Source organism: Electrona antarctica (assembly GCF_951216825.1).
Source record: "Electrona antarctica genome assembly, chromosome: 12".
In the NCBI taxonomy this organism is placed as follows: domain Eukaryota; kingdom Metazoa; phylum Chordata; class Actinopteri; order Myctophiformes; family Myctophidae; genus Electrona; species Electrona antarctica.
Window position 1 is genome coordinate 40,909,775 of NC_136793.1, and position 25,643 is coordinate 40,935,417.

Here is a 25,643-nt window from a genome sequence, read left to right on the forward strand (position 1 = left end):
TCATAGTCTCATATATGCATTTTATTGACATAATACTGAAATAATACTGATTAAAGCAGTCCAACATATACACGAAGAGGCGAGTTTCAGAATCTAGACAAGTACAAAAAATAAAAAATGGACACTCATTGACAGCTCCCCATTGTTGACTCCTACCTGTTGTCTTCTAAGATTGCTTTGCTCACCAATAGTCCACAGAAATAGCCTGTGGAATACAACAGAGCCATGTTTTGTGTCATCATTTACATCTACAACAAGTGATGTGTGGGTATTCACAAGTGGACATTTCGAAAGGGGGGGAAAACGCAAAAAGTCTTGACCTAGCAGTTTTGCTTGCATCACGTGACGGGTCGTCGGCTGTATAGTCTGTTGAACTTGTGTCATAGCTATTGTTGAGAGATTAACAGAGAACACACAATGTAGAGCTAGGCCCTGCCTGCCAGAGATAGTCTCAGTCCTGGTAGAGAAACCACAGGGATCTACTGTTTCCAAACTTCACGTCCACTTCATCGTCCGTTGGTATGTCGCTCCTCCGCCAAACCAACTGATCTTAGCTCCTTGGGACTTGACTCCTCAGTTGCCACAGTAGGACAGAGAGAGTGAGAGAGAGGGGGGTGGGAGAAAGACACAGAGAGAGAGAGAGAGGAGAGAGAGAGAGAGCGCACCTGTTCATAAATTCTTCCAGTCCCCCTCCAATGAAACCGCACCTTGTACCCAGGAGCACCATCTGCCAACACAGTAAGTCACACCATCGCGATTGTCAACTTTGCTATCATATTCTGTGGGCTAACTCATAGATGGTGAATAATAGCTGTTGTTTGCTCAGAATGTGGGTGCTGAACTCCGCTTGTACCTCAGAGGGTGGTGTTGGACGCATGGTGTGAGGGCAAGAGGGCTAAAGGAAGTAACAGAGAGCTGTGGGACGTCTCAAACCACAGCTGGGCCAAGCTAAGACAAAATATCACCCCATCACCTCTCACAATAGTGGATGGTAAAGTCCTTGGAGAGACGCTTCCCACCTAAGCCCCACGGCTCTAGCTCGAGTTTATTTCCCATTTCGTCTAACTCATCTTCCGCATCCTCCTCTTCCTCTTCGTCTTCCTCGTAGTGGCTGGGCTCTTCGATAGAGGTCTCCATGTGGTAGCAGTAGGGCTGGCCCTCAGTGTATTCGTAGATAGTGGGCAGGCTACTCTTTAGGCTACAACGTCGACGCAGAGCGACCAACAGCGGCTGAGGCATGGTGAAAATGTCCACATTGTTGCCAAGGTCGATCCATGCTAGATTGGAGAATTTCTTGGGGTCTTTCAGCATCTCGGTCAGGTCCTTGACGATGCCTAGGGTGAGGCGGTTGCCGTTCAGAGCCAGAGTGCCGAGTTTAGGCAGTGAGCCGAGCAAAGGCAGCAGTAGCCTCAGGTTGTCGTCGTGGAGTTCAGTGAAGCTGATGTCCACAGACACTACTGTGTCGCCGTTGTTCTGGAGGTAAAACGCCACTTGGTGGACATCTCGGCCAGATAGCGGGATACCGGACAGATCCACCGAGTCGCTGGACAACTTCTTCTGCAGAGTTGTCTTGAGACTGTGGGTCGGGAAAGAGAGGAGGGACAGAAAAGGTGATAACTTCAATTATAGCCTGCCACATACATTTTCCACATGAAAATTCACTTTTACAAACATGTACTGTATATGTATAATTACACATGCTATTATTAATTGTATGATGACTGCTCCTAAAAGCATTTCAGATATAAATACATTTACTTTAAGTATATGACAGTGTTCCAGGAATTACATTTTGGGCAGGCAAGAATTACATTTTGGACAGGCAAGATGTGTTAATTGTCTTCTCCCCGCACACAATCGTAGCACTAAAGGTTTTCAAAGAGATATACCTGCCAGACGAGTAGTATACAAATGCTGAAAGGCTAGCATTTACATTCCAATGGGTGATTGAGGGTCGCGCTCTACCGCGACAGCCAATCAGCTGTCCATTAATAGTTCTCATGTCTTGTTTTTGTCCTCTTTTTTTCTCATTGTATGGATTTTGGCCGGGCCAGAAATGGATTTGGACAGGCGGACGCCTGCCCTCACCTTATTGTAGATACGCCTCTGGTATATGATACCTTGCCAGGATTACTTACTTACAATGTGAAAACTGCTAGAGATTTTAGATGCAAATCTCTGGGGTCTCAGTTCTACTTTTTTAGTGTAACCTCTGTCTGTGATCTGGGAACATGGCCCTGGTGTCATATTGTTTCCTGTGCTTTATAAAGGAGGAGGCCTTGGCAAGGCTTGGGAAGGCTGACATAGGGACATCGGGATTTGCTAGTGTAAACAGAAGAGCCAAAACATCTAAGCAAGCACACAGCTTGAGCATGAAAGCTCTGAGCTCCTTATTGGTGAGACAAATACAATATTTGATTAAAAGTAAAACATTTATACCGGTATTTGTTATATTTTATACATTCATAAAATATAAGATAAACCTTTCAACATCCAATATGTCAAACATTTGTCTTTATAGACCCTTCTGACACGAGCGGCTGGGTCTGTACAATATGACGAGCAGCTGGGTCTGTACAATATGACGAGCAGCAGGGTCTGTTCAATATGACGAGCAGCTGGGTCTGTACAATATGACGAGCAGCTGGGTCTGTACAATATGACGAGCAGCTGGGTCTGTACAATATGACGAGCAGCTGGGTCTGTACAATATGACGAGCAGCTGGGTCTGTACAATATGACGAGCAGCTGGGTCTGTACAATATGACGAGCAGCTGGGTCTGTACAATATGACGAGCAGCTGGGTCTGTACAATATGACGGCACTTTATTAGACATTTAGATACATTCACAGATTTGCTTTCCCCGCCTAACTCTAATCAAATCTCTTTATTTTTCTTTGCTCAATTTTTAGTCTTTTAACTATTTTCTCTTCTAATAAAGTTGTTTATTTTTTAATTGTTTTGTAAAGCAACTTTGGGTACTAAGAGAAGCGCTATACAAGTATTTATTATTATTATTAATGTATGTGTGTCACTATAGAAGCTGTGTTGGGTGATTTCTCAGCCAGATTCTATAGGTGTTGTCCATCCATCTGTCTCATCTCACAGCCTCACAGTGTGACACTTTCAGATGAGAGTGCCCTTTGTTTGAAGGGTAACATTTCTGTCATCTGACGAAGGATCTCTCTGGGAATTGTAGTCATAATGCTGTCATTCATGAGCTGTACCTGATGGATACAGTCAATTTTATAGTTAAGACGAAAAGCATGTCGCTTTATGTTTGTGCGAAGTGTAAATTAGGCTTAGAGTCCAAGGCATAGGCTTAACACACTGATTCAGAAGTACAGTGCAGCTTTATATTAATGCAAGTCATGTTTAAAGACTGTGAACAAACATCGGATGACACTAACAGAACTGGCTCAAATGATGGTACTTTACAATTAACTTATAGCTTGATTTATATACTTCGTTGTGTGTCAGTGCAACGAGCAAACGGCACCATTTACCAATTAAGCACAAGTCCTTGTTGATTAATCTGTTCAGAAATGGCTAACTAGACTGTCAAAGCATGGAATCGTTGAGAAAAGATTTAAATTTAGTCCGATTTCACAATTTAGCCCACTCTTTTAGCCGCTAAAAGGTTGCTGGTGTGATTTCCAAAGGTATGGTTATAGGTGTGTTGACTGCAGTGTCCTGTAGTTTACAATATCTAATTGTATAAATACATGTTGTGAAAGAACTAGGGATGTCCCGATACACTTTTTCCGTTTCCGATCCGATACCACCATTTCTGTGTTAGCCGATACCGATACCAGTGTTGTGAATAGCTATCTAGCTATATATCTTGTGTTGCACAGGTGTTTATAGCAGACTCCTCACTCAAATGTGCACTTGCAGTTTGGGCAACTCCAAAGCAAGCTCCACATGCCGCAACATTTTATTTACTTACCCCTGTGTCCGATCGGTGGTTAGACTGGCATATTCACCGAAACCGATATGACCCGATATGACAAATAAGGGCCGATACCGATACTTTTCCGATACCGATACAGTATCGGGACACAGTATCGGGACATCTCTAGAAAGAACCAATATTCAGTCTGAGGCATTTAGCCATACTGTATATTTGATGCAGTGTGTCTAAACATTAATTTAATCTACATTGTACAGCATGGCCAATGAAACTTCATTTATTGCTGTCCTCTAAAATCACATTTTAGAAAACAACTTCATCTTTTATTCTTTTCACATTTCTTTATGTCGTTTCAAGTCCCTCTCTAGTGATTTACCAGTGCCCTTTCCACCCCTGCTGGTAGTGGGCTATAATGTACGTTTGGCTAAATGTCAGGGTGAATTACAATGTCCTTGCTCTAAATGTTTGCTACGAATGTGTGTTCGATTATTGCAGTGAGATATTACAACATCCAAATGTACACAACACAAAGTAAGAACAGCAAAACAACAAGATGACCTTCACTTCCATTGCACAACCAAGATTGGCAGAAAATAGACTAGCTGAAAAAAAGTCCCAAATCCATCAGGCTAAAAGCACTGGGCAGAGTCACGACAACGCTGTGTTGAAAAAGTATATCCAATAGATGTCTTGTGAAGCAACCTCGTCTCCTTCTTGGTCTCCTTATTGTTTATATCTGTCGCTGTCTGCCTTCATTTGACCAAAACCTCATCTTTTCCAGACATCACAAAAGTTGTAATGTCACAGCCATCCCAGGCTCCGCTGCAGGGGTGAATGGGGTTTTGATCAGACAGGTCTGTCCTTTTAGAGTTATAGACCCATAAGGGTCCATCTGGACCCCTGGTGGTCCGCGGACACAACATTGCTCTAAGAGACACTTTTCTCTCGTGACCCCTGTGGTCTTAATATACATACAATACCCATACATATCAATATTCATATCTAAACAGAACCACAACAAATAGCTTGTCTGTGTAAGAGAGGCACACAAAAAGCTTGCATTAATTAAGAAATTTAAATTTCATGAAAGTTCCCACAAGGAGTCCATTTTCTCCTCGACTCCCCCTACTTGGGCTAGGTTATTGCACAGTACCTCATTTTGTTTTCGCACAGTAATTAAGGCTTAAGCTTTGATCTATTATTCATATCAGCCCTCTCAAGAGTGAAGCAAAACTGCTTTAGAGTAACAGGTGGTGAATATCAAATCTAACCAGGCTGGTCGGTGAAGTTCCCCACCCAGTTATATTATTCTCAGGCCATAGCATAACATAAATAGATAGAAAGACAGATAGGGAGGATATGACATGAGTCCCAAGCTAAATTGAAACCTAATTACTGTAGATAAAAGTGACATGTAAATAAAGGAAACACTGCTGCAAAAGAGGGATACAATACATTGTGCTCTCTTTCTAGCGGCCTCGTTAAGAAGAATAAGAACAGCTGCAGGAGAAACATTTCTGTCTAGATCGGAACGGTCTTGGCAAGACCTCCATTGTTTTAGCTGTGTTAGTATGTGCCTTGGTCACCAGGATATATTCAACACTTGCCATTGTTGTCCGAGGTCGTTTCCAACTCCTGTATGTTCCTAACTTCCTATAGATTAGAATAAGTATACAGTTGGGTGCCACCGATATTGTCCCTTATCATTTGACCCATTTAGGCCTGACCTCAAAATTTTAAAAAATCCTTCTAAATCCTCCAGTTTTCTGAAATAAATATTTTCACGATTTTTCAAAAATAGCAGACCTACAAGCTCGTAGCGCGCCACTCGGTGGCGCGCTATGAGCTTGTAGATCTGCTATTTTTCAATAGCTAAATTATAACAATGTTTAAAACACCAAAAGGGGTTCTTGGTGCCTTGGTCCCCAGGATATATTCAACACTTGACATTGTTGTCCGAGGTCGTTTCCAACTCCTGTATGTTCCTATAGATTAGAAGAAGTATATATGCTTTGTGTCACTTTGGATCTGGAAATATGTAATTCCACTAAATAAACTAAAACTGACAAAATGACAGAGATGGCAGAGATAGGAGTGGCAGGTTTGAGTTGTTGTTTGTATCTGCTATTGGAACGGAACAAAACACTGTGGTGTTGTCCTAGATCTTTCAGACGTCTCTCAAGAAAAACAGTGATTGTGGGAACTCTTTTTCTCAGGAGTTTTACTACCCTTCTGCTACCATTCTGTTCTTCTTTAGCACAAACATGTCCTATTGAGTTATTGTGCTATGACAAGAGCTATCATGGGCCCAGTCTCACATTAACATATTCTGTAGTATGTTGGTATGTCCAATGTTTCTTACAGTATATGATATTGGAAGGCAAGGCATGTTTATTTGTAAAGCACATTTCATACACACAAGCAGTGTTGTTTTTGGCAGCAAATTTTGATTTTAGTTTTAGTCATAGTCTCTTGAATAGTTTTCATTTAGTATTAGTCACATTTTAGTCACCTGGAATATTTTAGGTCATAAGATTTTAGTCGACTAAATCTACAGTTGATTTAGTCGACTAAAATGTATTTTGGCGGGCCTTGATGCCGTCGTGATGGCTGATTTTACACTTGCTGAAAATAGCCGATCTACAATCGGCTATTTTCAGCATGCAACCAAGTGTAAAATGACTTATACTGGATCTCTTGTCCACTAGTCCCTTCCTAGCATTTTAGTGTAGTTTTTATCTGTTGACGAAATTGTCAATAATTTCGTCTTAGTTTTAGTCATCGTAGCTTAGTTTTCATTTAGTTTCCATTTAGTTTTCGTCAGTGAAATAAGGTAGTCGACGAACATTTTTCGTCTTAGTTTTAGTCGACAAAAACAACACTGCACACAAGGCAATTATAATGTGCTGACTGACAGATGATACCATAGGTGAAATTAAGTAGCGATAAGAAAAGATTAGTGCACTAACTGCATTTATTTTCGAATCAATTTATATTACTCTAATTATTACTCTCTAATTTATATTACTATTAACTGGCGTCTAACAACTTGAGAGAAGGCTACTATTACTAAATGGTAGTTTGGTTAATTCTGAAGAATACAAATGATCAAACAACTGTGTTAACCTATGAAGACCTGTGTCATGATGACTCATTTTATATTTCTTTGGTTGTTCAAAAATAGCAGATATACAAGCTTATAGCACGTCTCTTTGTGCTGCACTATGAGCTTTTAGATCTGCTATTTTAGAAAATCTTTGAATATATGTATTTTTAAAGCAAACATTTTTAACTAAAATCTTTGCTTCTGGGGGTCCCTGGAACTAAGTATTTTGAGATGGGGGTCCGCGGCCAAATACATATAATTTGTTGGGGTCCTTATACAGTGGCACCATGCATTTTTTTAAGAAACATTTTTAGAATCGGCCTCAGGTCAACAGACAGTTGACAAAGGAAACATTATTTTGATCAAAGGTTGATTAGGGCAACGATAACAAGGGAGCCATGATATCTGGCTGCAAGCTCCACCATGACATTCTAACCGAGAAAAAAACCCCGAAAAAACATTAGTTAGATTATTCCAACCTAGTCATTAATAATAGAGAGAGGCATTTGGGCACAAAATGTGTGTACAGAATTTAGAGCAGTCCGTGCATGACACAGTTAGTACTAATGCAGGATAACGAAGGGACGAGGAACCCACAGGCATTAGACAGATATTACTGTAGCCTTTTCTGAACCCTGGGAAAGATAGAAAGACATATTTATAGTCTATAATCAGCAAGGATGGAGGCTAAAAGCAAAAAAAAACTGGAATTCATCATTTGATATTGCTTTAATCTTGTTGAATAAATCTGCAGGACCAAGTAGGATTGGATGGGGATGCACAAATGTAGCATTAGCTGCAAATACAGCTGCTGCAGTGCTACAATATCCTCTTCTTTCCTAGATTTCTAAATCCAAGTAACCCCTTTAGTGAACTAAAACATTTTACTTAGAGAGAAAAAAACGCGTTCTCTCATGTACCCCAAGCAACACCACTTGAGAAATACGGTTTTATACTATTCAACAACATTTGACTAGAAAATGATCAAACATCTCTGCAAGATCACCCGTGGCACTGTCACACTGTCAACAAAGCTCACTCTCATATTCTTAGTCACATTAACCCTGGCATCCCTATTGTGACATTATGTCATTATAAGCTAAATTTCCAAAACCTTTCAAAATGCTCAGAAAATAACCATACTACAATAATCTACCAGAATTGTTTTGTGACCTTCCTTCCAGAATTAAATGTAGGCAGTCTATTTGTGCCGTCAGTGGACTGTGTGTTTGGTCTGAGAAAGGCTCTGCCAAAACACGTCCTCATTATATACTGCCTGTAGCAATCTTCATAAAGAGTAAATAAAGGACATTTTGTGAGTGCTGGTGATCTTTGTGCTTTGCGTTCTTGATCCGGGCACTGGAATACAGAATGCTGTCTCTATGCTCAGAGATACTACAGCCGTACAGGACGTAATGTGAATTCAGTTTCAGGGTGGATTTTTCCTTATTCCTTTTTTTTTGCTTTAGTGATTAATGCAGCTCCTTCTGTCACAGAATGTGTCAGACAGTCTTGACTCCGCAGGCTTTTACCGAGCCAACAGCGTGACTAAGTAAAAAGAAAACGGCTTCAGCTAGGAATTTGTAAAAGGCAGATGTCTGCACATTTTCAAGGATTGTCAGTGACTTATCTCTCCTCCTTTGGGCTGATTTAAACATCATACATGGGCATGTGAAAAGCCAAATTTACACTTTGGAATATGGCCGTGTTGCTCGATGTTTCAGTAGGCTTACGCTTTGCTTGAGTGTGGCTGAAAAGTGTCTGGACTGTATCAACCTTTTCTATTTGTATTAATGAGAGTGAGAGTCACAACAACGAGTCAGTCTTGTCTCACTGTGCTCACATTGTCCTAGATACGTCATTCAGTTATCATTACAAAATCCATGCATTATTTTACAGAGCCATTGAAAAGACAGATTTTACATTAACAACCACAAAAATTAATTATACACCGTTTCTTTTCATGAATAACTAGTAAATCAACATCCAGGCACACTAATGCCTGTTAGTTGTCTTTGCATGCTATTGATGTATTCCTCACCTACGGCAAAGATATGATGATTACGGCACTAAAACTGTGCTTTCATAAAACCCCACAGAATTAAACACAAAATTAACCTATTGCCTCTGTCGCTCACAACCAACAACCCAACAGACAATTTTATCAGCTTGTTTTGACACTTTGAAAGCGACAATAACCACATGTGCAACTAGCAGTGTGCATCCATCGCACCAGACCTGAGCACCAGACACACAGATAATTGACAGCTTTGGTTACCATGGCATTCCCCTGCCGGTGGCCCGCTCTGTCCCAGTTCAATCTCAGCTCACAAAATTAAGTCTACCCATCTGTGTGTGTGTGTGTGTGTGTGTGTGTGTGTGTGTGTGTGTGTGTGTGTGTGTGTGTGTGTGTGTGTGTGTGTGTGGACACACTGGGCCCTATTAAGCAAGTGGAATCTAATTACATATAATTTTACAGTTTTTAAGACGTGGGGGCGGGTGCAATGTCATATTACAATTATGGGCCAGGTAAGAAGCGCTTTCGACACCCCGTGGTGTGAGCAAAACGGCCTTGAATTAGTCATGGGAGTGTTTAAGGGAGTTTTGAGGCTTACCCAATGAACATGTCCGTACTATTCTCTTTACGACACCAGCTGATGATGCGCCCCTTTCGGCAAGTGGTATTACATTTCTGCAGACTGGCACCATAGACATGACATGACTTTGTCACATTTGGGTTAATTATTCATATTGCACTGCATGCTGTCACCTTTATGCCTCCAAAGAACAGATCCACAAGCTGTCACAGCCATGATGTGCATAGCTTGTAGGCCTATGTCTCTATTTTGTTAAGTAACTTGCAGTTTTCATTGGAAAGTCATTACAGCGGCGCAGCCATATGCTAAGGGAGGGAGATATACGCACATCGTCACTTAATTTGTTTCTGTTCTAAGCATGAAAAACAGCTGTAAAAATCTTTATTCTAGTTCATTTGATTCATAAATGAATAACTAAGACTTAGAAATGGCACCTACCTATACCTTTCAGATCGGAATGGAACTGCGAGTAGATACGCAGCATTGGCTGGCAAATTGGTAATCCATGCGTAATGTTCCCAGAATCGTCTAACCCCCGAACATACAAGTTCGTTTGATATTGTTTAATTCGATAAAAATAGAACCATGTACCATACAGCGAATGAAAGCAAGATTCCTAAGGAATATGGGGATTTTTACATTTTAAAAAACGGTTGAGAAATGAGAGAACCATGAGTGTTTATAATATCAAATATTATAAGAATAATATGAAAGACAAACGGGCTGTGAAGAGCTCAGCTCACCATCCCGACAAGGAGGAAATATAGCCTATAGTGCATGCACGTATATGCACTGACTGTTGCACACACGCTCTTTATTTGTTTCTATTGAAAAACACCAGTAAAATAACGTTTATTTTATTTTATTTCATTCGAGTCACGACGAAGGAATGAGTTGAAATGCCATACGTGCGCCATGCGTATTGCTGCGGCCCCAATGTTATGGTCTTCGCTCGTAGCATATTATTGAAGAAGAATTGAGTCGGGTGTGATACAGCGTATGAAAGCAAACCTCCCAATGAGTATGGAGATGTTTTAATTTCTAAAAAAGGTTGAGAAATGAGCGATATATGACCCTTTATAATCTCAACGAGAAAGCCAGAAAACTCGCTGTTGCCATGTGTCATAGAAACAAGTAAATAGGTCTATAAACATACTCCCAAAAGAATCGCATATAACAGGGGTCTACAACCTATTTTAAATGAAGTGCCATGTTTTTATTTTCTAGATAGTGAGTCTGCCATATCAAGATTCCTTTTAATGACACCACATTAAAATTTCCAGCATATTTTGATTGTCCACAAATATAAAGTTCTTCTTTCTTTTTACATATTTTCTTGCACATTGTTAGAATGATCATTATAAATATATATCCCCCTGCAGTCAGAGTTCATTGTTTTAATGAATGAATGTGATGCATTGTGAGCTGGTAGATCTGCTATTTTCAAAAGTAATCTTTGAAAAAAGTGACAATTGTGGAATATTTTTGAAAAATGTTATTGAAACATTTAAAAACACAAATCTGTCATGGGGGTCACTGGCTTAGTTGGGCAAATGCATTCATCTCGGGGTCCTTGACATGGGAATGTCGCTGTGTGAGGATCACTGGTTTAAACAACATTAGGAGAAAAGCCCAAATAAGCACTTTAGAAACAAGAAAAGCAACCACAACTACCAATATTTACAAGCATCTTTGCAGAAAAAGAAGCCGCTTATAATAAACAGACATGGCAACACTCCAGCAGCACTCCAGAGCCGCTCAAGTGTAAAATGAAACAGTGCTTTTTGCTTTTAAGACGTGGTCAGACCCAGGCGGAATCGGTATGCGCTGAGTGTTTTTAGGTCAAGGGGCTTAATAGCAAATTAGCGCAAAGCGAAAATAATTAACATATGGACACTCCCCCAATGCTAAATTATGCAGGAACGTGGTATTCCATATGAGTGAGCGCTCACCACGGCTTCCATAATACGAAAAGGCGCAGAGCGAGGGCGAAATCTGTATTACCGCATGGGTTTTTCGTCTTGCTTAATAGGGCTCAAAGTTTCAAAGTTCTTGACGGTGACGCATAATCTGGCTGAATGATCAGGATCAGGATCCAGTTTTAAAATTTTAAGCAGTTGTACCAATTTCATGAGAACCGTGGAGAGACATGACAAGTGACACAAGTCATGAACTGGATTTGAAGCCTGAACATCATGATTAATTCAGTACTGTAGGCGTTTATGTGCTTTGTATACAAAGACAAAGCCTCACAGTTTAGGTATTTAGCAGACAACAAGCGACTTACAAGTATCCATGTGTAATTCTGAGAGTGTACGAATGTAACCAAATTATATGATTTTGTAAAACAAAAAGAACAATTAGCGATCAGTGTATACAGAGATCTGTGTCCCTTTTATGGGCATAAAAGGGTACAACAGGTAACCGGGTAGGGCATGCATTCACAACTTTTATTGTTGCCGACTTACATCGTTAGTTAGTTAATTAAAGAGCTAGAGAGTGAGGGCCCTGCTGTTACTGAACAAAAACTCTATCAATCAATGATTATTATTGGAATATAGATCTATTTATTTTAACACTTACACCACCTTTATGACCTTTATGAAGGATTTTACTCTTACTCAGAGGGTACTTTAGAGCAGTGGTTCCCAAACCTTTCAGGTCGAGAATCAAAATAGAAATTAGACATTGCCCGGCCGGGACCCACACTAGCGAAAATAGCAGATCTACAAGCTCACAACACATCACTTCGCGCCGTGTTCTGAGCTTGTAGATCGGCCATTTTCACTACTTCTCAAACATTTGTTTTCTAATTTATGGAAGTTCTTAGATTTTTTTTCTTTGATTTCATCATGAAATTACTGACAAAATCATTGAATTTTGTTTTTAAGAATATGCTTGGGAACCAGTGCTTTAGAGGGTACTTACCAAACGTGAGACTTGCGTCTGGACATGCTCTGTCTCAGCCACCTGGAGTGAGGAGTCAGATGATAGATCAGCTGCCGGCAAATCTTGTCAGAGGACTTTATGGTGTCTGTGTCCTGTGGAAAATAAGAGTAGGCCTGCTGTCACAATTATCAAATAATCGCCTAATCGCAATTATTTGAGATAATAGCAATTATTTTTGCATAATCGTCAATCGTTTCCATGTTGAAAAATGTTCATACATTTTCAAATAAATACAAATTGTAACGTTCCATTGTTAAATGCAAAGAAACGCAATTAAATCGTCTATCGCAATTATGTGTGTATGACAATTAATCTTCAATTTGTAATGGTGACAGCCCTACCAGAAATAATGTTTACTGAAACAAAATAACCAAAAACAACAGATTCACTAGTAATAATTACTTTCCCAAAATAGGGACCCCAGATTGAATGTGGTTAACAAAATTTCTATTTAGGACCCTTGATAGAGGAACAAAATCCAATTTTCCATCTTCAACCGCTTATCCATAGTCGGGTGGCCTGGGCAACAGCTCCACCAGAGAGCCCCAATTTTGGGTGTACACCGAGTTGATAAATAAGGGCCATAATCCCTCCATCTGATCCTTGGTCTGCCCCGAGGTCTCCAAGTGGGACGTGCATCGAGGACCTCCCTAGGGAGACGCTCGAGAGGCATCCTAACCAGATGCCCGAACCACCTAAACTGGCTCCTTTCCAATCGAAGAAGCAGAGACTCTACTCCGAGTCTCTCTCGCGTGACTGAACTTCTCGCCCTATCTCTAAGGGAGATGCCAGCTACACGTTGGAGAAAACCCATTTCGACCGCTTGTATCCGCAACCTTATTATTTCAGTCATGAACCACACTTCATGATCATAGGTGAGAGTAGAAACAAAGATTGCTCCGTAGACAGAGAGCTTTGGCTCTCTGGCTCAACTCTCTTTTCGTCACAACAGTGCGGTACAGCGACTGCAATACCGCCGCTGCCGCTCCGATTCTCAAGGCTGATCTCCTCCTCAGTCCTCCCCTCACTCGTGAACAAGACCCCGAGATACTTAAACTCCTTCACCTGGGGTAATGTCTCACTCTCATTCCCTACTTGGACTGCACAATCCATCGGTTTCTTGCTGAGAACCATGGCCTCAGATTTGGAGATGCTGCTCCTCATCCCAGCCGCCGTACACTAAACTGCGAACAGTGGTCCAGTGAGAGCTGAAGGTCTTGGACCGATGGTGCCATCAGGACCACATAATCTGCAAAAAGCAGTGAAGCAACCCTTAGCTCACAGAGCTCTCCGCCACGACTTCGCTTCGAGATCCTGTCCATGAAGATCACAAACAGGATAGGTGACAATGCGCAGCACTGGCAGAGGCCAACCCCCACCGTAAAAACAAATCCGACTTACTCCCGAGCACACGGACACAGCTCTTGCTTTGGGTGTACAGAGATTGGATGGCACTCAACAAGGTCCCCATACTGCCGCCGCACTCCCACAGACCCTCCCGGGGGACCCGGTCATATGCCTTCTCCAAATCCACAAAACACATGTAGACCGGATATGCATACTCCCTTCATGCCTTCTCCAGGAACCCTGCAAGAGTATAGATCTGGTCAGTTGTTCCACAGCCAGGATGGAATCCACATTGCTTCTCTTGAATCTGAGGTTCAACTATCGGCCAGAGCCTCCTTTCCAGTACCATGGCGTAAACTTTCCAAGGTAGGCTGAGTAATGTGCTCTGGCATCCATGGAATGTGTGTGCGCAGTTTCGCTGCCCTCGTGCCAACAGTGCCGGAGATTAGCTGTCCACAGACGTAAGGACACACAGATACACGGATGGCCGGACAGACAGGGTGAAACACAAATGCCTTCGGCCTGGCGGCCTGTACGCCTTTACTAGAGAGCTCACCTTCTTCGGACACTGCATCTCCCGAGCCAGGCTGAGCAGTAGTTCGTGGGAAATGGGATCCACCAAGTTAAGGAAGGCTGCATTCTTATACAGGATGTCATTGAGAGAGGCACCTTCCAAACCCAGGTCCTGCAAACCAGAGAAGATGTGATTAGTCATAGTAGGAAGAAACATTCAAAACAACCGCTAGTATATAATAAATATGGAGCTACCTAATGATGGCCTCTAAAAGGGTGAAACGATAGTGCGTCGCAGTCCCGCCCCCTTTCATGACGACGCCAGGCCCAGGAAATGAATCACAATGCATTTTTCGCATAGACATCTCAAAAAGTATTTATTTAAAGACCTTTTAAGCGTCGTACGAAGCCAACTCGAGTCGTGACAAATCATGACAACACACATAATACTTTGGACCAAACCTGCCGTATTTTTCTACTTTCTAATTCTTTGTTTGGCCCGAAAAGTTTGTTGTCATGATTTGTCACGACAAGAGTTGGCTTTGTCCGCGGCGTAAACGTTAATACTTTCTGAAATGTCTATGAGGAAAATGAACGGAGAATCATTTCCTGGGCCCTGGTAGGGGGCGGGACTGCGACGCTCTATACAGATCACAAAATCCGTCCCTGCAGTGTCTAGAAAAGTGAGATTCATAATGAAGGGGCTAAAAAAAGAAAATAAACTTTTTGTTTGAAATATTCATTCAAAGGGGCTTTTATCTAGGAAAGTGATGTCTACAGGGACACTAAATGTAAGCCGACTGCTCCAGGCTGCTACGTCTTTTGGCATATATAATGACGGTTATTTGGAGCTGTGGAGCATTACCCAGCATGCCATAGCGCTTATGCGCCAGCAACATTACTGCTGACTGATGTACAGTTGGGTGCCACCGATATTGTCCCTTATCATTTGACCCATTTAGGCCTGACCTCAAAATTTTTAAAAATCCTTCTAAATCCTCCAGTTTTCTGAAATAAATATTTTCACGATTTTTCAAAAATAGCAGACCTACAAGCTCGTAGCGCGCCACTCAGTGGCGCGCTATGAGCTTGTAGATCTGCTATTTTTCAATAGCTAAATTATAACAATGTTTAAAACACCAAAAGGGGTTCCCGCCCAAAATGGGTTAACTGTCCTTTTGCGCAGATCACGCAAACCTCAGCAAAAAGAAAAGGACAATATCGATGGCCTCCAACTGTATTGTATTCCAATTTGTTAAAGAATATTTCTGTAACAGTAATTGGATCTTTTGATTGCTGTAGAGAACACCCACACACGCAAGTGCACGCATAGACACACAAACCCAAAGGAAAGGTGACATTTAAAAAGGTTACATTTACCATAAATGGGATTAAGACCATCTTTACTCCAAATCGAGATGTCTATAAATGAGTCATTATAGACAGCTAACATGACAGTTTGTCACGAGGAGATGAAGGGATAGGTTGAAATGTGCTCTGCTATGTAACTCAAACCAAACGGCAAAAAGGGAAGATTTCAAATGACCTTATGAATGTAATGGCTAATGAGAAAATAAATGATTTAAGATTTGTGTGTGTGTGTGTAGTACTTGTATGGGTCAAAGGGCCAAATGTCACCAAATTGAGAAATAGTTTGTGAGGACAATTTTCAGAGAGAATTGGTTGTTTTATGTTTCTAAAATATTTGGGAAGTTAAGCATACAATTAGGAAAAGATTCAGGTTGGGGTTAGCATTAGACATTTAGCGGTTGGGCGGTATGGTTAGTTATGCTTGATTCTCACTTAGTTGCATGCCGGTGTCATGCACCGAAAATAACCAACCTACAAGGTTGTAGATCGGCTATTTTCGGCTTTAATGTCAGGATAGAATAAAAAATCATACCCGTGTGAAGTAAGGGGCGCTAAAATGTTGATGTCAACTATAGAAATACAAGTGTGTGTGTGTGTGTGTGTGTGTGTATAAATCAATTATAGTCCCTTTCCCTGTCTCACATAGCTGGATCTTTAAGCAAAGAATATGCGTGTGCCTCTTCGAGATTCTGGTCTAAAGGCTTTCAAGTCTCTACACAAGGTCTTAACCCATTCAGGACGGGAACCCCTTTTGGGGTTCTTGTTGCTATCTATGTACAGTATATAGCAATATAACATTTTTGAATTTTTAAAATAAATATTAGATTTTTTTTCCTCAGAAAACTTAAGTCAGTATTTAGAAGGCGTTTTTAGAATCAGCCGTAGTCCTAAATGGGTTGAGGCCATCAATGCAATGGTAATTTGAATAACACATTGTCCATAAAGATCTTTGAGAAAAATACAGTATAATTATACTGTGGTCCTGGTAATGTGGTCCTGTCCTGCTTATGTGCATACATATTATGTATGCACATAGGACAGGACCACACACATGCATATACACACAAAATACACGCTCACGCAAATGACGCAGACAGAAACGCACGCGCACACGCGCGCATGCACAATCAGCAATGATTGTAATAGACAAGTTGGAGTGGGAGGAGGTTGGCACTTGGCAGCTACACATTACAGGCTACCCCTTTAACAAGGGCATTGGTAAACACAGACTAGACACAAGCCGAGGGGAAAGGCAGGCTGTTTCCATCCTTCTGAGAAGCGAGGAATAAAAATAACTCAGGCTTCTGAGTTAATGCATGTACATTACAACCATGACATGAAGTGACAACTCCCTTTTGTATCTGTGCCAGCAAAGCTTGGTCCTTTTCATATCTCAGGTGCTTTGCCAACACTGTTATACCAATTAACTAAACTATTTTCAATTGAGACAGATACCTGAATAGAGTTTGTCAGACATCTGCCTACTTGCAGTTCCCAGAGTGATGATAAAATTAGGCTTATTTAATATAAGCAGGCTTGTTTAACCCATTCTGGGCGGGAACCCCTTTTGGTGTTAGCATTACGTTATGCTTTAGCTATTGAAAAATAGCAGATCTACAAGCTCATAGCGCGCCACCGAGTGGCGCGCTACGAGCTTGTAGGTCTGCTATTTTTGAAAAATCGAAGAATGACTGACACAGAAACATAGCTTTTTCAGAAAACTGTCAGGATTAGAATCTGATCTCAGGTCAGAATGGGTTAAAAGAAACGAGCCTCGGGTCCCCAGTGATGTGGCTGCCATGCGGCCCAGTCTTGCCACTTTATCTGCTTGGTTTGATTAAGGAGGTTCCGCCACCTCCTCTGTCAGGACTTCAGAGTAATTAACATTGAATTTGCCGACAGCTGAAGGAGAGAGAGGGAATGGGCTTGAGAACCAGTAAACTAACAGGGCCATCACAGCTGCTGTCACAGGTTTAACACACCTGTATAATCTAATAATTGATAGAGCTCAATGTATGTTATCCACTTTACTAAACTACCCTATTGTAACAATATTAAAATCTAACTATATTATGTTATAATTTGAAATATACATTCTTATTTTACTATAGTGTAGAATTTTACAAATCTCAGTATATTTTGCAAAAGGCTTAGAAATTGAAATCCTCTTGGGCTGATGCCGCTGAAATCCAAAGTGGATGAATAAGCAAAACATAATTGAGACAATATCTAGGCCAGAGATGGGCAACCATTTCAGGCACATGAATACTTACAAAGCCTGGCTTGATTACCCAGTGCCAGACAGGGGACATCACCATTGTTTTTATCGGATTACAGGTTGCTAATATGGGCAACATTTAATCATTTTAGAATAAAGGTAGAAAACCTTACAAAGAAAATGTGCTTAATAATAGTTGTTTTTGATCAACTGAATTGATCACCTCAAGGAATCGGATCACTTTGTAGATTTGGTTACCCACCCGATGTAGGCTAATTGGGGCAAACATACATCTAGCTGTATATCTACACTGTAAATTCAAGTACTCAAAACAGTTCCGTTACAATAATACAGGCAGCACAGAGGATTTTCAGTTTTGTAGATATCACAGCAGAATTCTAGCCTAATGTTTAGATTTTTCTAGATGTAGCATACTGCCCGAGAAGTGATGCTTGCTGAAATCCTGAAAGTGACACTGCAACTGGATATTTGTTATGTGGGTTTTGGGTCTCACACACTGATGCTGCTGGACCACAGGCAGCTCATGGTGGAAACAAACCACAGGGGGGATAATTAGCAGAAGAGATAGGGTGGTGGACAGGTTGCTCTAATGAATGATTGGTTGCATGTTGTTGTCTGCACCAAAAATAGCAGATCTACAAGATCACTGGTGCGCAACTAGGTACAAATCACCCTTAAAGGACGACTTAACCATTTTCAACAAATCTTCATATTGGTGCTCACAAATGCTCTTGATAAAATGGTAAAAACAATCTACTCAGTCTGTCTCTCAGAGGAGGGCTGTGGACACTTCAGAAACCCACATACCAGTGGCATTGCATAATTTTTGAGTGGTGTAAACCACTCCTAAACTGGCTTTGTTAGTTTACGTGTCTGTCTGTCTGTTCGTACCAAAAAACTTGCATGGTTGCTACGGTCACCCAGTTCACACGGGTGTGATTTCATTACGTCAGACATTACGTCAGATCACAGCTGATCAGTCTATATAAGACCTTACACCACTCAGTTCACACGGATGTGATTTTTTTTATGTGAGAACAATATGGTTCTCACTCACATACCTGTAACAATAGTTTCTATTAGCTTGGAGGATTCCCAATCGAAGATGTCACTGGTAGGTGGGTTTCTGAACGGTCCACATAACAGCCCTCCTCTGAGACACAAACTTGTACCATATTATTGAGCATCAGTGAGGATCAATTATATGAACATAGGTTGAAAATGGGTGAAGATGTGTGGTCCTTTAGCATTACACATATTAAAGGAACCATGAGATGCTGCCCTGACCATAGCAGAGGATTAAAGGACATGAGGAGAGGAGAGGAGGCTGCAGGGAGAAGGGAGGGGCACAGCAGCTTAGCAAAGACTGAACAACTGGGAGGATGTAGAGTGAACACAATATGTATGTGGAGGACAGAGAACATTTGAATTTAAATGTCAACATCAAAAATAGATTGTATAAGAAGAGGTAGTGGGCTCAGCTTTGTCATAGGCTGCTGTTGGATCAATATGGCATAAATGGCCTACTTTCTGTGAAGTTTACATTTGGTTTTTTTTTAGCTGCAATTAGGGGACACAGAGTAAAGGGTAAATGGTTTAATGGGCAGGACAAGCTGATTTGGGCGGAATAGGAGCCTAACTTTAGGTCAGTGACACCTGTAGCTGGGATTCGGGAGCACTAGTAGCTACAAAGTACTCACCTAGAGACAACACAAGCACAAAAAGTAGACCATGGAAGTAAACAGGCCCTACATGGCCTACAATTGTGCCTCGTCCACCTGTACATAGACTGTAATTTCTGTACATTGCATGTCATTTCTTGCTGCTTTTTAAAATTGTTGCTATGGGATGTAGATTGGCCTATGGTAAGCTATAACAATATAATGTTACAAAACCAGGTTAAAATAACATTTTCTAGATTTTACTGCCGCTAGTGGCTAAACAGAACTCACTTCATCCAGGCCTACAACCCAATTTAATAAATGCTTGCCTTCCTTAATAATTTGAGCACGTCGGTCGCCTGCTCCATTCTGCGATCACGAAGTAGCTTTTGCATATCTTTGATCCAAGCAACTCGTCTCACATATGGGCTGCTGTGGTTGCTCCTCCGTAGCATCCCGGGCAGTTTGTCTGATTTCAGCATCAGTGCAAACAGAAAGTCCCCGCCGACCCGATTATTTCCCCTGTCGCTCTCTCCGGCGGTATCGAGATGCTTGCGACGCTTTTTTGAAAAATTCTCATTGTCCAGGCTACTCTGTCTGCTGAGTCTAGATCCCATATTTTTCAAGAAAGGCAGACCGATTTAAGTGATTTTCTGCTACAGCTTTACACCGTATTAATAGCACAAACCCATGGCGAACTATGATCCCCCTGGCAGACGGCAAAATGCGACTCTGTTGATTTCCGAAAACAATGCTGTGGTGTCTGACTCGTCTGACTGCAACCCCCTTTTCTGCACCGCTGTCCTTATCTAGCATCCAGTACACCAGTCACACAATATAATCCCCCGACAGCCAATTGAGATTATAGCGTTCTGTAGTGCGCGTGTACTTCGGTGTTCTTGATTCTCCACCATTAGCGCCTACAGTACGTGCGTGAGTGTGTCGTCTGGCCGGTGAAGACTCAAGAGGATGCTCTTGTTGTCATCCTTTGAACGTCCCTTTCTTTACGCTGATGTTTAGGTTTGTGCAACTGCAACGTTTCACGGCGACGGCGAGCAGCAGGCGGGTCGTGGAGCGCTGCGTCCGGCCAATCATAGAACTCTGAACCGTTGCGTCCGCCGTCTCCCCATTGGTTCAAATCAATATTCTCTTCTGCGCACAATACAACAACAGTAAATAAATGTGCTATTAAAATGTGCACCATTAGCCAAGAGCTAGCCCTTTCTCCTTTCTTATACAATATGTAGAAACTGGCAACGACGCCGCAAAATACAAACGTTGCAAAATCAGAGCTACTTTCAAAATGACCAGCGCAACAAGATCTACCAACCAAAAAAATATTATTCCATTGCTGAAAATAGTAAGGGCATTTTATCAGGTATTTGACCAATCTGGGAACTAAATAGTTACCAAGAAATTTCTTCACCAATGTGTTTCTAAAGGTGTCTAATAACATATACTAAAAGTTTGACATTCAACTCCTGTGGGAAATTGAGTTATTAGCATAATATGTGACCATACCCTTAACATCCTATATAAGGCAAAAAAGTCCAAATTTCATCATTCTTTAAGTAGCATGTGACATATGAAACTAGGGGGTTTTCATGATTCTGAATCCATTCCAAGCATTCGTTTTGCACAAAAAACACTCCTTGGGCTAAATTAGGCCATATCCACTTGACCAAATGTGCTGACCTCATCACGTTTGTGAGGCCGTTTTCCTCCCAAGGAGTGTTTTTTGTGCAAAACTAATGCTTGGAATGGATTCAGAATCATGAAAACCCCTAGTTTCATATGTCACATGCTACTTAAAGAATGATGAAATTTATTAGCAAACATATTTTGCTAATAACTCAATTTCCCACGGGAGTTGAATTTCAAACTTTAGTACATGTTGTTAGACACCTTTAGAAACACATTGGTGAAGAAATTTCTTGGTAACGATTTAGTTCCCAGATTTTCATAGATTTCTCTTACTATAGTAGCCTAAAAAATAAACAAAAAACAAATTATTCCATTGTGGGACAACTGGCCATTTTTTATGTCAATCAAATCAAGTCACCTTAATTCAAGTGTCAAAACACATAGGCTAGTCTAAATTTGTGTAGTCTAGAATCTCAAGGGAAACTACCGGATTGCCTGGTTGAGCCAACATTATTGGGAAATGTGTTCATAATCAATACAGTACATATCTGTAAGTTGCAATGAACAGCAACATGAGTTTAATATGGAAGGTTAATTTTCCCCCACACCATGCCCATATCTCCCCTCCAAACACAACAGTGGTCCCCAGGTTGATTCTCAGTCAGGGTGGTGGTCCCTCGTTCATAATCAGTTGAAAACCCCTGATCTATCATCTCTAGGCTATATTTGAAATTGTCCATGTCCACAGGCTGGTGGTCAGAGGCTTGAGGATTATTATGGGGTTGTCAAAGTGTAAGGCAAAGCAGTCGCCTATATGGAGAATAAATTCATGTGCATGTGTCGTTTACATTCTGTACATTTAGGACTTGTTTGGATTCAAGCACCGAGACACATGTTGTTGGGTCATCAGAAGCAACAACATGTACAATATTTTATAAATGTAACTCGGGGGATATTTTATGTTGTGGGTATTAACCTGGTGGAACAGTTTTATTTTGTAGCAGTTTGATACTGTTGCTATGATTTTCTAATGTGCATACAAGTTAATTAATTCATTATTGAGTCAATTATTACTACCTTGTGTGGTAGATGTGGGGGATTGGGTAGTTGAAAACAGGACTCATGTGAGTGGACAGGTGTGTGGTTTTCCAATCAAGGCGAGAGAGAAGAGGAGCACAGAGGCTGTGTTTGCTGTGTGATCCAAAAGTTTGTAATATTTCATGTAAAAAAGTGGTTTAGCTGCTCGACACAAAGTACAGTGAAGCTGCAGTAATCACGGATTCACGGGCAGAAGACGTTTTACACCGCAATATCTTATCGTGATAAATATCTGTAGCACCCAGCCAGACCCAGACCCGGCACAACAGCCCTGCCAATCGGGCTCAGCCCTATTGGCACGACAAGTTGTGCGTCGGTCTGGTGAGTGGGAGTCTGGGGTTCAACCCCCGCTCCTGCGCATCACTAGAATCTGGCGTAGTCGGCAGGAGTTGGAGCACGGGGATCTTTGCGTGAGGGACATGAGGGAAGTCATGTGCGGTGGTCCGCGGCATGAAGTGTGAAGCGTGAGGATGTGCTCCAAAGACTGGTAGGGTGATAGCACCCAGCCAAGACACGGCCCACAACAGCCCTGCCAATGGGGCTCAGCCCTATTTGCACAATAGGTTGTGCAAATAGTCTGTCTGGCGAGTGGGAGACTTGTTCAATCCCCACTCCTGCGCATCACTACAGATCGTATCATGATACGATATTCAGAGATATTGTATATAACTATATATCGTGATACAGTGAATACACATTCTATGTTTTGCAGTTCTATATCTTAATTTATACTTTTGTAGAACGATGGTTTCGTTAGCCAAAATTAAAAAGTATTTGGCCTAAATGTTCCGTTACTCCTTTCTCTTTTAGTTTCTGTTACCAGGTTGTTGTACTTACTAACTTGTAACTTGAACAATAACCCTAAAAAACTAATGAAAAAATATTATGATAATATCATGTATCGTAATACTACCGCTTGAAAAAATATTGTGATATTATATTTTTCCATATCGCCCTCCCTAGTGCATACTGTATGCTGCAGGTGAAGTGATATTCAGTGCTTGCTAAACCAGCGAGGGAAAGTGACTTTTTAGCTGCAAGTCTCACTAGTTCAGAGGGACGTGTTTAGGCCATAGAGCCAGGTCATGCTCTGAGGACATTCTTCTGCTGTTCACCTCGGTCTCCGTCAGGACCGAGGTGCGCTGCTGGAGAGGAGCTCTGAACTGTTGCATCACCCACAGACACTCGTCCCTGCTCAGGAGAGTGAAGGGGCCATTCCGTTTTAGGCCACGACGTACCCAAGCATCTCTACAGAGCTGCAACGGGGGGGCTAATTGTTTTGAATTCTTTATTGCCAGGGTGTAAGGTGTGAAAGGTTGTGGGGACCCACATTACTAACTTGCTAGTATTGATTAACTTGAGGTTGATATCAAGTTTTATTGAACAAGTGTTTTGGTTTGTTTAAGTAATCCACCAGGTTAATTGCGACTGTAGGTCACAGATTACTATGAAAACCTGCAAAACCTGTCAGTCAGTGACTCCGTATATGGCCTCGTGACAGATGATATTGTTGATCCTTCCCCACCCGTCCTTCCTATTCGATGTCTCACTTTTGACTGATACCTGTCCATTCAAACTCTAGATGGGCCCGCCCGAAAGTTATTACTTGTTACCTGCACAAGCAGAGCGCGCAAGTACTGAGATCAGCTGGGTTGTATGTATGTCGGTGTATTCCATCGGCCAATCAGGGACCAAGAACAGCGATCGGCTGGGTATGTAAGTCGGTGTATTCCACCGGCCAATGAGGGACCACTATTCTCGATGACGTAACTGAAGTACGTTTCAAAATTGGTATAAGGTCATTAGGGGGTATCAGCTGGGTATGTATGTTGGTCCCCCCCACCGGCCAATGGGGGGGGGGCACCATTCTTGGTGACGTAATTTATGTACGTTTCAAAGTTGTATATAAGGGTAAATGTGTAAAACATTTAGAACAGCAATTGTAGTAGACATTGGTTAGTAGCATTCAAAGGATTTAAACCAGAAGTCATACCGGGCAAAACACCACTCCTTACCCAGACCCAGACCAGCAGTCCTGCACTATAGGGCTCTGGTGGGGACAGGGACTCAGAGAGGGACAGGGAGCTCTATACGGATCTAACGGGTCTAAGCAGTTGTAATAAACAGTTGTAATTGACATTGATTAATAATATTCAAGGTAGAGCTTTAAGACCCAGAACAGCAGTCCCGCGCTATAGGGGCTCCGGCAGGGACAAGGTCAGGGACAAAGACTCGGACAAGGACTCGGACAAGACAGCGGAAGGTTTAGGATCTGGAACCGCATTCCTACTGTGATGCCAGTGGTGAACGCATCTCATGGCGCGCTCTGCTTGCGCACAAGTAGGCCATACATTGGCAATACATGGCCTACTTGTGTGCAAAGCGCCAGTTGGCAGCTCAACATGTCGACAGAGTGCATTTCTAGTTAGTGCAGCCGCGCCCGGCAGCCGGCGAAAACTAAGGTTCTCAACAGGCCCGAATATTAAGGCCCGGTCCTACCTGGGCCCTCATCAAAACACTGCTCCCGCTGCCACCCTTGAATCTCCATATATGGAGCTGACCTGTTCTGACATTCCATATGTTGATCTGACCTGATCAAACCCTGTACAGTGTACACTCAAGACATGCATTCCATATGTTGATCTGACCCCCCAGGTCAAAGCACCAGTGCTCGCTCAGCAGTCTGCCGTCACCCAGGTGGATGCGTGCACGCTTATCGCCCTCAGGGCGTCTTACTGGTATATATATTTCAGATATTAATCTAAAAGGTGTCATTTAGTATAATCTGAGTAGGGTTACATTAAAATAGGATTTAAATTACATCTAAAATGATTATTTCATATTCTAAAATAGGGTTAATTTACTATAGGCCTAATTCAAATAGGTACTGTTTAAACTACCAATTAGAATAACTAGAATTCGACCAGCCTGCGGCCGGTCTCAATCTAGCGCCATGCCACGCCATCCAGGTGGCCATTGTACTGTACCATACTGTAGCAGGCTGTACTGTACCAAACTGTACTGTACCGTACCGTACTGTAATGTAACATACTGTACCGTACCATACCATACCATACCATACCATACCATACCATACCATACCATACTATACCGTAGCAGACTACTGTACCAGACTGTACTGTACTGCACTGCAATGTACCGCACTGTACTGTACCATACTGTACCATACCGTACAATACTGTG

General features: G+C 41.8%; 1 protein-coding gene across 1 annotated transcript; it reads right to left on the minus strand.

The window, feature by feature from the left end:
• On the minus strand, positions 1-20,774 carry lrrc75ba (leucine rich repeat containing 75Ba). The gene is made up of 4 exons (XM_079517104.1): positions 20,027-20,774; positions 14,470-14,598; positions 12,546-12,658; positions 1-1,576 (listed from the first exon to the last, which is right to left on the minus strand). Exons 1-4 carry the CDS (start codon positions 20,312-20,314, stop codon positions 970-972), a joined length of 1,137 nt encoding a protein of 378 aa, XP_079373230.1. The 5' UTR covers positions 20,315-20,774; the 3' UTR covers positions 1-969.
• Positions 20,775-25,643: the final 4,869 nt, after the last annotated feature.